The sequence below is a fragment of the Rhinopithecus bieti genome, unplaced genomic scaffold, assembly GCF_001698545.2.
Source record: "Rhinopithecus bieti isolate Rb0 unplaced genomic scaffold, ASM169854v2 scaffold_8035, whole genome shotgun sequence".
NCBI classification, from domain to species: domain Eukaryota; kingdom Metazoa; phylum Chordata; class Mammalia; order Primates; family Cercopithecidae; genus Rhinopithecus; species Rhinopithecus bieti.
The window spans coordinates 1,273,124-1,286,681 of record NW_016806092.1 but is presented as its reverse complement, the minus strand read 5'-3'; the positions used below and the strand labels follow the sequence as shown (position 1 = coordinate 1,286,681).

The 13,558-nt window shown below is 36.3% G+C and overlaps 1 protein-coding gene across 1 annotated transcript in view; it reads right to left on the bottom strand.

Annotated features, from left to right (window-relative positions):
- ADAMTS19 (ADAM metallopeptidase with thrombospondin type 1 motif 19) overlaps positions 1 to 13,558 on the bottom strand; it is a 271,163-nt gene that overhangs the window by 56,036 nt on the left and 201,569 nt on the right. The window contains 2 exon segments of the mRNA XM_017874729.1: positions 3,157 to 3,310; positions 7,491 to 7,648. Of these exon segments, the coding sequence (XP_017730218.1) occupies positions 3,157 to 3,310; positions 7,491 to 7,648 (312 nt within the window).

Here is a 13,558-nt window from a genome sequence, read left to right as displayed (position 1 = left end):
TTGTTTTCTCTTTTCAGCAACATGCCTGAGTTACCTAGAGTCTCTTTCTTCAATTCTTCTGCTATTTTCTCTTGAATCCATCCACACAGTCTTTTGAGCCAAACACTTTATTAAAATTAATTTTTATAGGGTAACCATTGACTTTCATGTTTCAGATATATTTCATTTATAAAATATAATGACTATAATATAACAGTCATTGTCAGGCTACATTATTTTTTATTTATTAACAACTTTTGATACAGTTGATCATTCCCTCCTTCTTCTAATACTCTCTTCACTTGCCATACAGGAAAGCGTTGTCTCCTGCATGTCTTATTTTTTATTTTTTTCCTGCTATGTTGTTGGCTACTCATTTCAGTAGGCTTTGCTTGTTTCTCCTCATCAATCCAAGTTCTAAATGGTGGCATACCCCAAGTTTCAATCCTCTAATAGCTTCTCTCTCTCTTCACTCAATATTAGGTTACAGATAAAGAATATATGGATGATATTTTTAAATGCCAAGGATAGATAAAGTCTTTGGTGACTATTCTCATTTGGCATTTAAAAATATCATCCATATATTCTTTATCTGTAGCCTGATATTCTCTTCTGAATGCCAGACTTATATACCTAACTGCTTACTTGACATCACACTTAGATGTCCAACAGACATTTCAAATAAAACTTCTTCCTAATCCTGCTATTCCACAGGCTTTCTTTTTCTTTTTCTTTTCTTTGAAATGGAGTCTCGCTCTGTAGCCCAGGCTGGAGTGCAGTGGCAGGATCTCGGCTCACTGCAGGCTCCACCTCCCAGGTTCACGCCATTCTCCTGCCTCAGCCTCCTGAGTAGTTGGGAATACAGGCGCCCGCCACCACGCCCTGCTAATTTTTTGTATTTTTAGTAGAGATGGGGTTTTACCATGTTAGCCAGGATGGTCTCGATCTCCTGACCTTGTGATCCGCCTGCCTCAGCCTGCCAAAGTGCTGAGATTACAGGCGTGAGTCACTGTGCCTGGTCTTCCCCAGACTTCTCTATGTAATTCTCTATGTAAGTGGTGAATTAACCCTGCAGGTTGCTTGGCAAAAACCATCAGTCATCCTTGACATATCTCTTTCTCTCATGCTCCACATTTAGTCTATCAACATTATCTATTAGTTCTACTTTCAAAATATATATGGAACCTGACCATTTCCTCCCTCCTCTATTGCTACCATAGTGGTTCAACTATCATCTCTTTCCTGGATTATTGTAGTAACCTCTTGACTGATCACTCTACTTGTACCCTTTTTCTCTACTCACTGTACAATCAATTCAGAAACAGAAGTAACTTTTAACTTTTAAAAACATTAAGTCAGAATAAGTCACTCCTCTATTTAAACCTTCCAATAGCATCCTACATCATTCAGAGTAAAGGAAGGATATACAAGTATTCTTGCTATTCTTTGAGTATGGCAAGCTCTTATCCTGCCTCAGGGCTTTTGCTTATAATGCTCTGCCCTTGTAATTGGTGCCCACCCATATCCACCTCAGGTTTTTTAATGAGTGGGATCTTCTGATTGAGAATTTTTCTGACCACCATATTTAAAACTGCACCTACTGCTTCTCGTCTTCCCAACTCCTATGTTCCCTCCTCGCTTTATTTTTATCCAGAGTACTTATCGCAATTTGATACCATATTACTTACTTGCATGTTTGCTTTCTGTCTCTTCTCCCAAATCCACTCCCCCAAATCCAGTCACTGCACCTTGCCCACTTCTGCTGCAGCAACATTTTATGTGAACAGTTTATTTGCACGGAAAACAAAATAGATGGTTCACTTCTTTGCACACAATATATATGTATATATCATACTTTTGTATAATTTAATATTTTTTTCAGCATTAAAAGGAATCAGTTACTACAAGGCCATAGAAAATGTGTTCAGTGAAAATGAGAACTGAAATAATATACTGCTGATACAGATACAGATGGATACAAGTGTAAATTGGAAATCTCATGACCTGAGATCCCATGTTGGCTTTACTAACTGGTTCTATGAGCAACCACAATCTACCTAACCTGCAGGACACGATTATCTTATTGGTACAATAAAGGGATAAGATTAAGATTATTATTATTATTATTTTTGAGACCGAGCCTCTCTCTGTCACCCAGGCTGCAGTGCAGTGGTGTCATCAGGGCTCACTGGAACCCCCGCCTCCTGGGTTCAAGCAATTCTCATGCCTTAGCCTCCTGAGTACCTTGGATTACAGGTGTGCACCACCACACCTGGCTAAGGATTAAGTAATTTCTTACGGTCACATTTGACGCTGAACTAATTATGTTCTTTTGCCTCCTTAACCTCTAATATAAGACCGAAAATTAAAAAACAAACTTGGAGCACAATTTCAGGATGCATTTATATGTATTGAAAATAGTGGTATACTTTTAAAAAAGAGCAAACTAAAGGAATTGGAAAATTACTTTCTTCACGTGCTCTGTATACAGTTGGCCCTCAGTATCAACAGGCTTTGCATCCACAGATTCAACCATCTGCAGATCAAAACCTTCAGATATGAGAGTCTGCCTGTAGGTACTTTCCATCCCATGGCTGGCTGAATTGTGGATGTGGAACCAGTGGATCGAGAGGACTGACTGTGCTACATCATTTTATGTCAGGAGCTTGAGCATCCTCAAATTCTGGTATCCACAGGAGGTCTTGGATGCCATGAGCCTTGTGTAGTTAACATAAGTATGCAGACAACATAGAAGCCAGTTCAAGACTGTTCTTGTCAAATAACTCTTACGTTCAATTCAGGTCTGTAATTCTTGTGGGCAGGTGTACTTTGGAATTTAGAACTTTTAAGATTTCATAGAAGTAACACAGTGCATAAGTAGTACCTAACAATCTGAATGGTGTCTGGGGAGGCCCCTGTAAACAAATATATTAATACTTATGTAATGTAATGCAAAGAGTAGTCATATTGAGATATGTAACAATCCGAAATAGCTGTTCTTCCATTCAAAGTAGTTCAGGTGTTTAGCCACTAAACATGTCACACAAAACTTTCAGTTTCTAACTCTTTATGGATTTTGGAATTGCAGATTAGGGATTTTGGATCTGTCTTAATTATCAGTGCTTAATCAGAAAACAACTGATGTTTTGGAAAGATACATGTTTAAAAATCCTTCACCTCCTCCACAAGTGGCATCGCAATCTTCCCAGCTTGTGTGTGTCCACATGAAGAGGGGCTCGGGTGCTTTAGAGCTCTGGTTTTCTGGAAGAGGGTCTGATGGGATAGTGTATTCATAGTGAAGACCATAATTCTGATCCTGAAACAGGAGCACCTATAGTATATAAAAATGATCAAGGCAGATGGGTCAGACTAGAGCACGTGCAATGTAAAGCATAAAATTAACAATATTGATACTTAAAATGCTCATTGCGTTTGTGCATGTCTTTTGTTGTTTTGTCGTTGTGGACATACCCTTCTCTTAATGCATACTAGAAACGTGACATTATTCTTAAATGGTGATATAGGCATGCTTTTGAAAAGACTGGAGCTTCATACTTACCTCCATGCTAAAAACATCTTGAAGAAAAGTTCATTTGAGTGAGGTCAGAAATACTAGATCATTTTCTTTCAATCTGATGGACTAGACAGTTTCCCAAAGCATAGTACATGTATAAGATGACTTTAGTTGGGGGTGGGCAAAAGTGGTGGCAGGAGTATGTGTCTTATCAAGGTGTGACCCAAAATCTAATACCAATGTAGAGCAAAGCAAAGATGGACAGGAAGTCGCTGAGTCAAAAGAGGAAGAGGATAGATGACTTCCGAGATCACTGAACTTCATAAAGGCAGAGAATTTCTAAGCAAACCGGAGGACAAGAATTTCATTCCATGTATGCTTACAGTTAACCTTTAATTTTAGCAAGGTTACTGATTTTCCACTTGTAGTATATATTGTTTTCTTTGAAGTTAAATTTATGTTACATGAACTTTTACTATTAACTTAATAATTGTACACTTACGTACATATATATAAACGGTTCAATAAACCATAAAAATACATGAAAATGACTGAACATTGGGCTATACATTGGACTGCACTATATTCAGAGACCACATCTGTTTTGTTCTCTACTCGTTCCCAGTGCAAGGCTCAGAAATGGATAGTGTGGCCACTTGTACATAAATACACCCACCCCCTCCCCCACATACACACATATTTTAATGAAAGATTTAATGAGTATATATATGTATTTCTTTATGCATCCATTTTTAGAAAATATGTCAAGCAATCCCATGGAATATATCACTTCTATGGATCTGAGGATTTTGGAAACAATCTGTATAATATAATACGATACATTAAAAAACATGTACCCAAGTTTTAAAATTATGATAAATTATTAAGGAACTTTATTTAATATTTTACCGGCATCAAGGTAGTTGTAATGATAGGTAATGCAGAGTTGACATTCCATAGGAAAATTGAAATGGGCCTAGGTTTAAGTATCTGAAGATTTTTATTATATTTTCTTTCCTTCTTTTCCTCAGAGTTTTGTTCAGTACATCAACAGAATGCCTAAGATGTATTTTGATGTGTGGATTGGGAGACTAGTGTGTCAACTTTATAAATAACTGCATCTATAAAAACAGTAATTTTCAGTTCACAAATGCATAACATATACAGTGTACTAGTTCTAAGTATATCATCGTACTTATTTTGGCTTAAATATGTCATTTGATGTTGCCGATTGTAAGTGACTTTCAGCCTAACGAGTTTATAAAGACAGAGTTTAATGAGTTTTTAAAAAATGACATATCTTGTTTATGACTATCCCCAGACTATTATTAATACATAGTTTTTAAATGGATGGAATGAATATGTAAATACCAGCTATTTGTCAACTTATTTAATCACATAAAATGTGTCTATTTTCCTAATAAACTACCTTTTCATTGATAGAACTTTAGATTGTCCTTGAATATCCAATGCCACTTAAAACAGAGACATTGGCTACAAAACCATTAGCTTTTTCTTAAACCATTTGAATTTGGCAGTATTCTTTGCAAAAAGGAAAGTGTGACCACGTTACAGTCGAGGGGCACATGTTGAAGCATGGCAGCAGAAGGGATTGCCTTTCAAAATTCAGTACAGTCCTTCAATCTGTAATAGTCATTAAAGAAAAAATATCTTAGAAGTGCAGTTTCCCTTGGATTACTGAATAAATCCAGGTCACATAGATGCCTTCTTTTAGACATAGTTCACTGACTTTAATTATGCTTCATGCTTCCAGGAAAAACCTTGGTAATTACCAGTTAGATTAAGGATTCTGCAGCAAGGAAACTCCCTCCACCCAACACTAAAGTCTCACATATAGTGTTTTCAAATTCTGAATTAGAAGTTTAGTAAAGAAGCCTTGGTCTTACACCATAAAATAAAAACAGGGGAGGTTACCCTTATTAAAGGCAGGCAACACGATGGCATTTTATGCAATACAATCATTAAACATATGTTTGCTGTTGATACTGTTATTATAAGTGACCAAATGGCATGAAACAGATATTGTTCATACAACATTTGTTTCTTCCTTTTATATTCTCTCTCTAGATGGCATAAGGCAGAGAGTAGGGTTTACAGCTGAAATTAAATAACAGGATCCAATGGGACTGTGAGAAGATGTACAAAATGATTATTCAAAGTATACTTACATTTATGATTTAAGGCAGCTTGGTATAAAGAACTTGGATCTAAGCTTTGGATCCAAGTTCTTTGGACCTCTATGTCAGTGAGGTAGCAGAGAAGAGTGATTAATACCTAGTTTTTTATAGCTAAATAATATATTGGAGAACATTGAGCACATTGATTAACTTTTCTCATATTTAATTCTTTTTAATCTGTAAGCTAGAGTAATAATAATACATATTACACAGGATTATTTTGGGGATTAAATGCCATAATGAATGCAAAGCACTTTTGGATAGTGTCTAATTCTTAGTCCTCAATGAATGATAGATATTATTATTATTCTGATTTGGAATAGAAGGTACACACACCACTCACCTTGCTCCCTTTATTTCTGTTGGTAAAGCATATTAATTGCAGTTATATAGAACCTTGTAATTTAAAATGTGGTTTGTGGACCAGTAGCAGCACTATCACGTGGAAGGTGGTGAAAAATACTGATTTTAGATCCCGCCCCAAATCAAATTAATCAGACTATGCATTTTAGTAAGAATCCCAGGTAATCTGCAGGCACACTAAAGCAGGAGAAGCAAATGGGCCAATATATGATGTGAACCTGTGGCTCTTAGATTAGCAACACACGTCTCCAATTGAAGACAAATGCATCTTAAATCGTGTGGATATATTAAATAATGCAGCACATCATGCTCCAAATAAATTTGATAGTGTTTTAGAGTTGTTTTATGTGTGGACTTAAGGAGGTGTTGAAGTGTCTGAATTTTAGACTTTGTTTTGCCATTAGGATAGAAAACTCACACCAGCTGTGTAGTCAGTCATTTGGCTCATGTGCCATTAGCACACACTGCCATAATCAAGGTCAAAAGGGGCACATGAACCTGCCACCAGCCTGGACAGAATTCCATCATCCTGACTCTTTCTCTTCAAATGCTAAACTACTTATATCCAGTTTTCTGTTTTGTTTTGTTTTGTTTTTGTGAGACGGGGTCTCCCTCTGTCACCCAGGCTGGAGTACAGTGGCTCCATCTCTGCTCACTACAACCTCCGCCTCGTGGGTTCAAGCAATTCTCCTGCCTCAGCCTCCTGAGTAGCTGGGATTACAGGCACATGCCACCACGCCCAGCTATTTTTCTTGTTATGTTTTTAGTAGAGACGGGGTTTCAGCATGTTGATCTGGCTGATCTCAAACTCCTGACCTCGTGATCCGCCTGCCTCAGACTCCCAAAGTGCTGGGATTACAGGCGTGAGCCACCACGTCTGGCCTATATCCAGTTTTTTACTAATGGTAATGAAGCTTGTCATCCCAAACATTCAAATTTTCATAATTCTTTATAAAAATCCATCAGTAACAGGGTGATTGGGAGCATTGTTAGATATATTTATCAAATTCCTTCTCTCAGGTAGAATAACATTTTATCTAAGGTTTTTATGCAGAGTCAGATAATGGCCATTCATATATATATATAAAACACTGTGATTTGCATGCAATATTATAGTACTCTCTTTATAGGCATCCTCTTCAGTTAGTAAATGTATGTTTTTAAGAAAAAGGGGTTTCCTTGGATTCCTTGTCCATCCATCTGTACTTTGCATCTGTAAATTCCCTAAAACATCTTGCTCCTCCTGTAATAATTGCTGTTTTTAGACATCATGATTTAAAACACATTTTACAAAATCTCTAAAAAATCCACTTTTTAAATAATTTTAAATGTCTGTGTGACAATTCAAATCTGAAAAAGATTAGAGGAAGTGCACTGGGAATGTCCCTTTCCTTGAGAAGTTGATTATGCCATGTTATCAATTCATTCCCTCATACCAGGAGATGTAAAGGTGCTGTAGTAGGACCTTTGGCAGAGATCTTCTCCCAGAGGCCTCGTCTTACATAATGAACAGTAGTTCCAGCCAAATTGAAGGCTCCAGAGTGTTCAATCTTCCAGTCACTATTGATAGACTGTTTGCCAGCATCTCGGAGAGCTATAAAGAGGTTCAAAAATATAATGAGTATTAACATGTCGGCTTCATTGATCAATATCCACTATAAATTATTTTGTTGAAACTAGTCCATTTATTTACAAACAAATGGATCAACATTCCCTGATGTACAATTTGAGGCAGCTCTTTTTAGGAAAAGTCTGCAATCATGGCAGATGCTGTAAGCTCTCCTGTCCTGAAATTGTCCGTAACTATATAGCCATATTTATCTTTACCTTCCCTAATGTCCTTGGACCCTTGATGTATATACTCCTTATTTTGGTGCTTAATCATGTATTCTTTAACACATTACTATATTCAGGCTATGTGTATCTATTTAGTCTATCCAGTGATCCTATGAGCACTGTGAATACTGGCTTTACATCTCATACATGGTCTGTCTCTCCTATGCCCATCCAGAAAAGTATGTGATTAAAGAAGGATCATCAAGCAGCACATTAATTAACAGATTAAAATGGCAGGGTTATATGCATTATAAAACAATTCAAAGATAATATGTTGGATTTAAAAACAGACCCAGGACCTTTTAACATGTTTGTGATATGCTATGAACAAGAATGGAAGATAAATGTTATTTCTCACCCACAAACAACTATCATCTGTATAGGATTTTTACAGAATAATTCTGTTTACATAATTTTTTTTCTTTTTGACCTAATCTGTGTACAATCTAAATAAGATTAATGACATAGGAATGAGATGTCATGGTTACCATTTTATATCACATTTTTAAAATATTTTCCTTCAAATGATTTTGTGTTTAAACTTTTAAACTCTTCCATACAACTTTACTGTCTTTCCTAAAGACATGTACATGAGGATTCATTGAAGGCTATGTCAAAATTATATGAAAACATTTTGATAACTCAAGCCAATAAAATCCTGCTAGTTATTATTTAGGCTAATCTCCAAGTATTAGATATCTGAAAATTTCTAAGTTTTATCTTGTAAATAATGTTTAAATAAATATTCTATATACTAATTATGTGTATATCTGAATGTTTCCCTTAGATAGCCAGATTTGGAATTACAATAATAAATAAATTGAACATTTAAAGATTTTGAAAAACAGTTTCAAAGTGATTTTCATAGAGTTCGCATCAATTTATACTTCCATAATAGTGACTGAGAGTGCTTATTTCTGAGCACATTGTTGAAAGTAAGTTTCTCTTACATAATATAGAATCATGATTGAATAACTACTTATCTAGCATCAACTAGAACTCAGGCAACATTCAAAGCTCTGGAACACCCAAAGTGAACAACATGTATATGTTCTCTGTCCTCATGGAACTTACACTCTAACTGCAGAGCCAGACATTAAACAAGTTACGTAGGCAACTGACTACAACATGCTGATACTTGTGCGGCAGAGTTGAGAGAGGCTCTTCTGAGGGATGTCATTTACTGAGGAAGTTAGTTAAAGGGAAATAAGGGAAGCAGAGAAAGGGCATTCTAGACTAAGGGAGCCATACATGGAAAGGTCTTAAAGCTCACCGCAGCTTGACCAAGACCAGGAGACCCATGTGCATGAAGTCAAACATGCTGAAGCAGATTATGAAGGAAGGAGGCTTGAGAAATGAGGACTAGCCAGACCAGAGAGGCCTTGTTAGTATTTTGAGTTTTCCTAAGAAAAAAGTGTAATGGCCGGTGTGATGGCTCACACCTGTAATCCCAGCACTTTGGGAGGTCAAGGTGGGCAGATGGCTTAAGTTTACAAGTTTGAGACCAGTCTGGACAACATGGCGAAACCCCATTTCTACAAAATATACAAAAATTAGCTAAGTATGGTGGTGTCCACCTGCAGTCCCAGTGACTCAGGAGGCTGAGGTGGGTAGATTGCTTGAACCTAGGAGGTGGAGGTTGCAGTGAGATGAGATCATGCCACTGCACTCCAGCCTGGGCAACAGAGCCAGACATGGTCTGGAAAAAAAAAAAAAAAAAGTAAAACTTTAAAATATTTTGAAAAATATTCTGTGGAAAATGGGCTGGTATAGGGTAAATTTACACAGGGAAGATAAGATATAACACTAACATAGTAACCCAACTGAAGGTAATGGTGGCTTGGATTAAGGGAATGGGTGAAAATATCAAGATTTATTTAGGAGTAAAATGGACAGAACATGGTAATGAATTGGTTATCCTGGGTAAATGGAAGTGTCAAGTATGATGCCAGGGTTCTAGGATGAGAAAACAGATGGGTTATGATGGCAAATAATGAAATGGTAAAAACTCTCAAAAGAACATAGTTGAGGAGCAATATCAGAAATTAACTTTGTTTTTGAGATGAAGTCTCACTCTGTCGCCCAGGCTGGAGTGCAGTGGCCCGATCTTAGCTTACCGCAACTTCTGCCTCCCAGATTCAAGCAATTCTCCCTGACCCAGTAGCCCGAGTAGCTGGGATTACAGGCTCGCTCCCACCACCACTCCCATCTAACTTTTGTATTTTTAGTAGATACAGGGTTTCGTCATGTTGGCTAGGCTGATCTGGAACTCTTGACCTCAGGTGATCTGCCCACCTTAGCCTTCCAAAGTGCCATAATTACAGGCATGAGCCACCGTGCCCAGCCCAATGCAGTTTTCTTAAAGGATCTATTTTTAGTTCTATTGAACTTTATATTTTTTTCATTTAGATAATGCTAAATTGATAAAATAATTCAGATTTTCTTAAAAGGTAAATTATTTCCTGTTTTTCATTAAAGTCTGTTAAGTATTTTGAGGAATCTTTTTGGCCTAGATATGTACTGTGGTCGGTACAATTCCATTTCTTTCTTCTGTATTTCAGTACATTTTTAGGGCACAATGTAAAGAAATATTTCCGGAAAATCTCTAATTAAAATGCCTTTAAAAATCCTGGGGGTCGCTAGAGTATATTTAGACTCAATTGGTATTTTTGAAATTCAGCATTCTCCAGAAAATGGCACACACATGTACCTTCAAATCCACACCATTTAATAGCAACTTCACATAAAGAACCAATACTTTAGGTATGTATGTTTCTTGCTCTTTGTTTTTAATTCGTTAATTTAAAAAATGTGCTTTTAGAAATCATACTCTTCACCATGATTGAATAACTAAAACTGTATTAGCTCTCCTACTGTAAATAACTAGAAAATTAGTCAATATATGAAACAGCTGTTCTCAGATGCTGGGTAAGTAACAACAGAGAACTGTGATCCCTAAGAGAAGACCAAATGATTTGATCTCTAAAAGTGCTTGGCTTTCTGCTTGAAAATATTTACCAGATCCCCTGACTGAGAGGTAGAACCCACACAGAGCACAGATGATGAGGGCAAAGGCTTCAGTGAGTTGAGGACACAGAGAATGGAGTTCAAATTGGCTAAAGCAGCTGAAAAGACTTTATTGAACACACAGTCTTTAGTGGAGAACAAAAAAAGGCTACATATAAGAAACAAAGTTAAACTAATCCTAGAGCAAAGGCTACTTTAGATGCATACTGACAAAGCTTTCAAAAAACCTCAAGAAGTTAAGCTGATCTGCAAATAAGTTAACTGTCCAGCAAAATGAAACTCAATACTCAATCGTAAATAACAAAATACAGTCTTTCAGCAATGTCACATTCATAATATCCAACATCCAACCAAAAGTATTAGGTATGGGAAAAGTCAGGGATTGCAATCTTTACATAATCAGTGGAAAAATCAGCCAGTAAAATGAGATCTCGGAATAATAGAGATGACAGAATTTGTAGACAAAGGTTTTATTTTATTTTATTTTATTTATTTATTTTTTTTTCTGAGATGGAGTCTCATTCTGTAACCCAGGTTGGAGTGCAGTGGCGCCATCTCAGGTCACTGCAACCTCTGCCTCCTGGGTTCAAGCAATTCTCCTGCCTCAGCCTCCTAAGTAGCTAGAATTACTGGTGCCTGCCACACGACTAGCTAATTTTTGTATTTTTAGTAGAGACAGGGCATCACCATGTTGGCCAGGCTGGTCTCGAACTCCTGACCTCAACTGATCTGCCTGCCTCGCCCTCCCAAAGGGCTGGGATTACAGGTGTGAATCACTGAGCCTGGCTGACCAAGATTTTTGAAGAGCTATTGTATGTTCAGTATGCACAATAATTCAAAGAAAAATATGTAATATTGAAGAATAATGGAAACTATGAAAAATAAATCGAATTTCACAGAATAAATATATAAAATAGAAATAGAAAAAATATGCATGACTGTAATGATAAAGTCACAGAATAGAAAAATATACATAATATCTGTAATGACAAATTCACTGAACAGATTTACAAACATTTTAGATATTGCAAAAGAAGTATGTGAACTTGAAGGAAAGCTAATATGATAGAAACTAACTGGATTCTAAAAAGAAAACAGGCTAAAAAAATGAACAGACCATAACTGTCCCATAGGAAATACCTGGTAGAGTAACGTATGTGTAGCTAGAATTCCAGAAATGTGGGTGGGGGCATACAAATTATTTGAAGACATTGTGCTCAAAATTGTTTCCACCTTTGATACGGTCTACAAACCTACGAATCTAAAAAATGCAATGGAATCTAAGCCAAATAAGCATAAAGAAAGCCATACAATGTACATTATAATCAAACTGCTGGAATCCAATAATAGGGATAACAATCTTGAAAGTGCCTGGAGAGGAAAAAAGCACATTAAAACAGGCGTAAAAGATTTAATAATTCACTGGATATACCATCAGAACTAATACAAGCCAGAAGACAATAAAATATCACATTTAGAGAGAGAAAACAAAGCAAAAAAAAAAAAAAGAAAAAATCTAGAATTCTATATCCAGTGAAAATATCCTTCAGAGATGAAGGCAAAGTAAATACATATTCAGACAAACAAAAATTGAGAAATGTCAGCAGACTTACTCCATAAAAAAAAATTAAAGAATGGTCTTCAGGCTGAAATAAAATGGTTCAAGATGGAAAGAGGTGTCTATAAAGAAGGAAGGAAGCTGATACTGGTAAATGTATAAAAAATTTATTGATATTATTTTTAGTATAACTGAGGCAAAATGATTACAATGTAATTTGGTGTTTAAAATATATGTAGAATTAAATTGATAATAGGAAATGTGAAAGTAAGATGCATAATAGCAAAAAGGAGGGAAAAAGAGGAGTATACTATTTTAAGGAGCTTACATTATATATAAAGTGGTATAAATAATTTGTAAGGAGGCTGTAATAAGTTAAAAATACATACTGTAAATGCTACACAATGCATTAAAAATATAAAGTAAGAATTGTAGCTAATAAGCAAGTAAAGAAGACACTGGAATAGTAAAAAGTGTACTCAATCCAACAGAAGCCAGAGAAAAAGGAACAAAGGAATTAAGAAGAGATGGAACAAATAGAAAACAAATTCAGTATGGCCAAAATTCTATTATGTTTAAGTGGACTAAGGACATTGGTTAAAAGACAGATTGTCAGGCTAAAGAAGATGAAAAATCTCACAGTATTCAATGAGCTTTAAAAATACACAGGTTAAAACAAGCTGGGCACGGTGGATCACGCCTGTAATCCCAGCACTTTGGGAGGCCGAGGTGGGCAGATCACGAGGTCAGGAGATCGAGGCCATCCTGGCTAACATAGTGAAACCCTGCCTCTACTAAAAATACAAAAAATCATCCGGGCATGGTGGCAGGCGCCTGTAGTCCCAGCTACTCGGGAGGCTGAGGCAGGAGAATGGCATGAAGCTGGGAGGCAGAGCTTGCAGTGAGCTGAGATTGTGTCACTGTACTCCAGCCTGGGTTACAGAGCGAGACTCTGTCTCAAAAAAAAAAAAAAAAAAAAAAAAAAAAAGAATAGATTAAGATAAAAGAATGGAAAAGATGTAGCATGCAATACTAAATATTAAAAAAATGGATTTAATGATTTTTTTTTTTTTGAGATGGAAT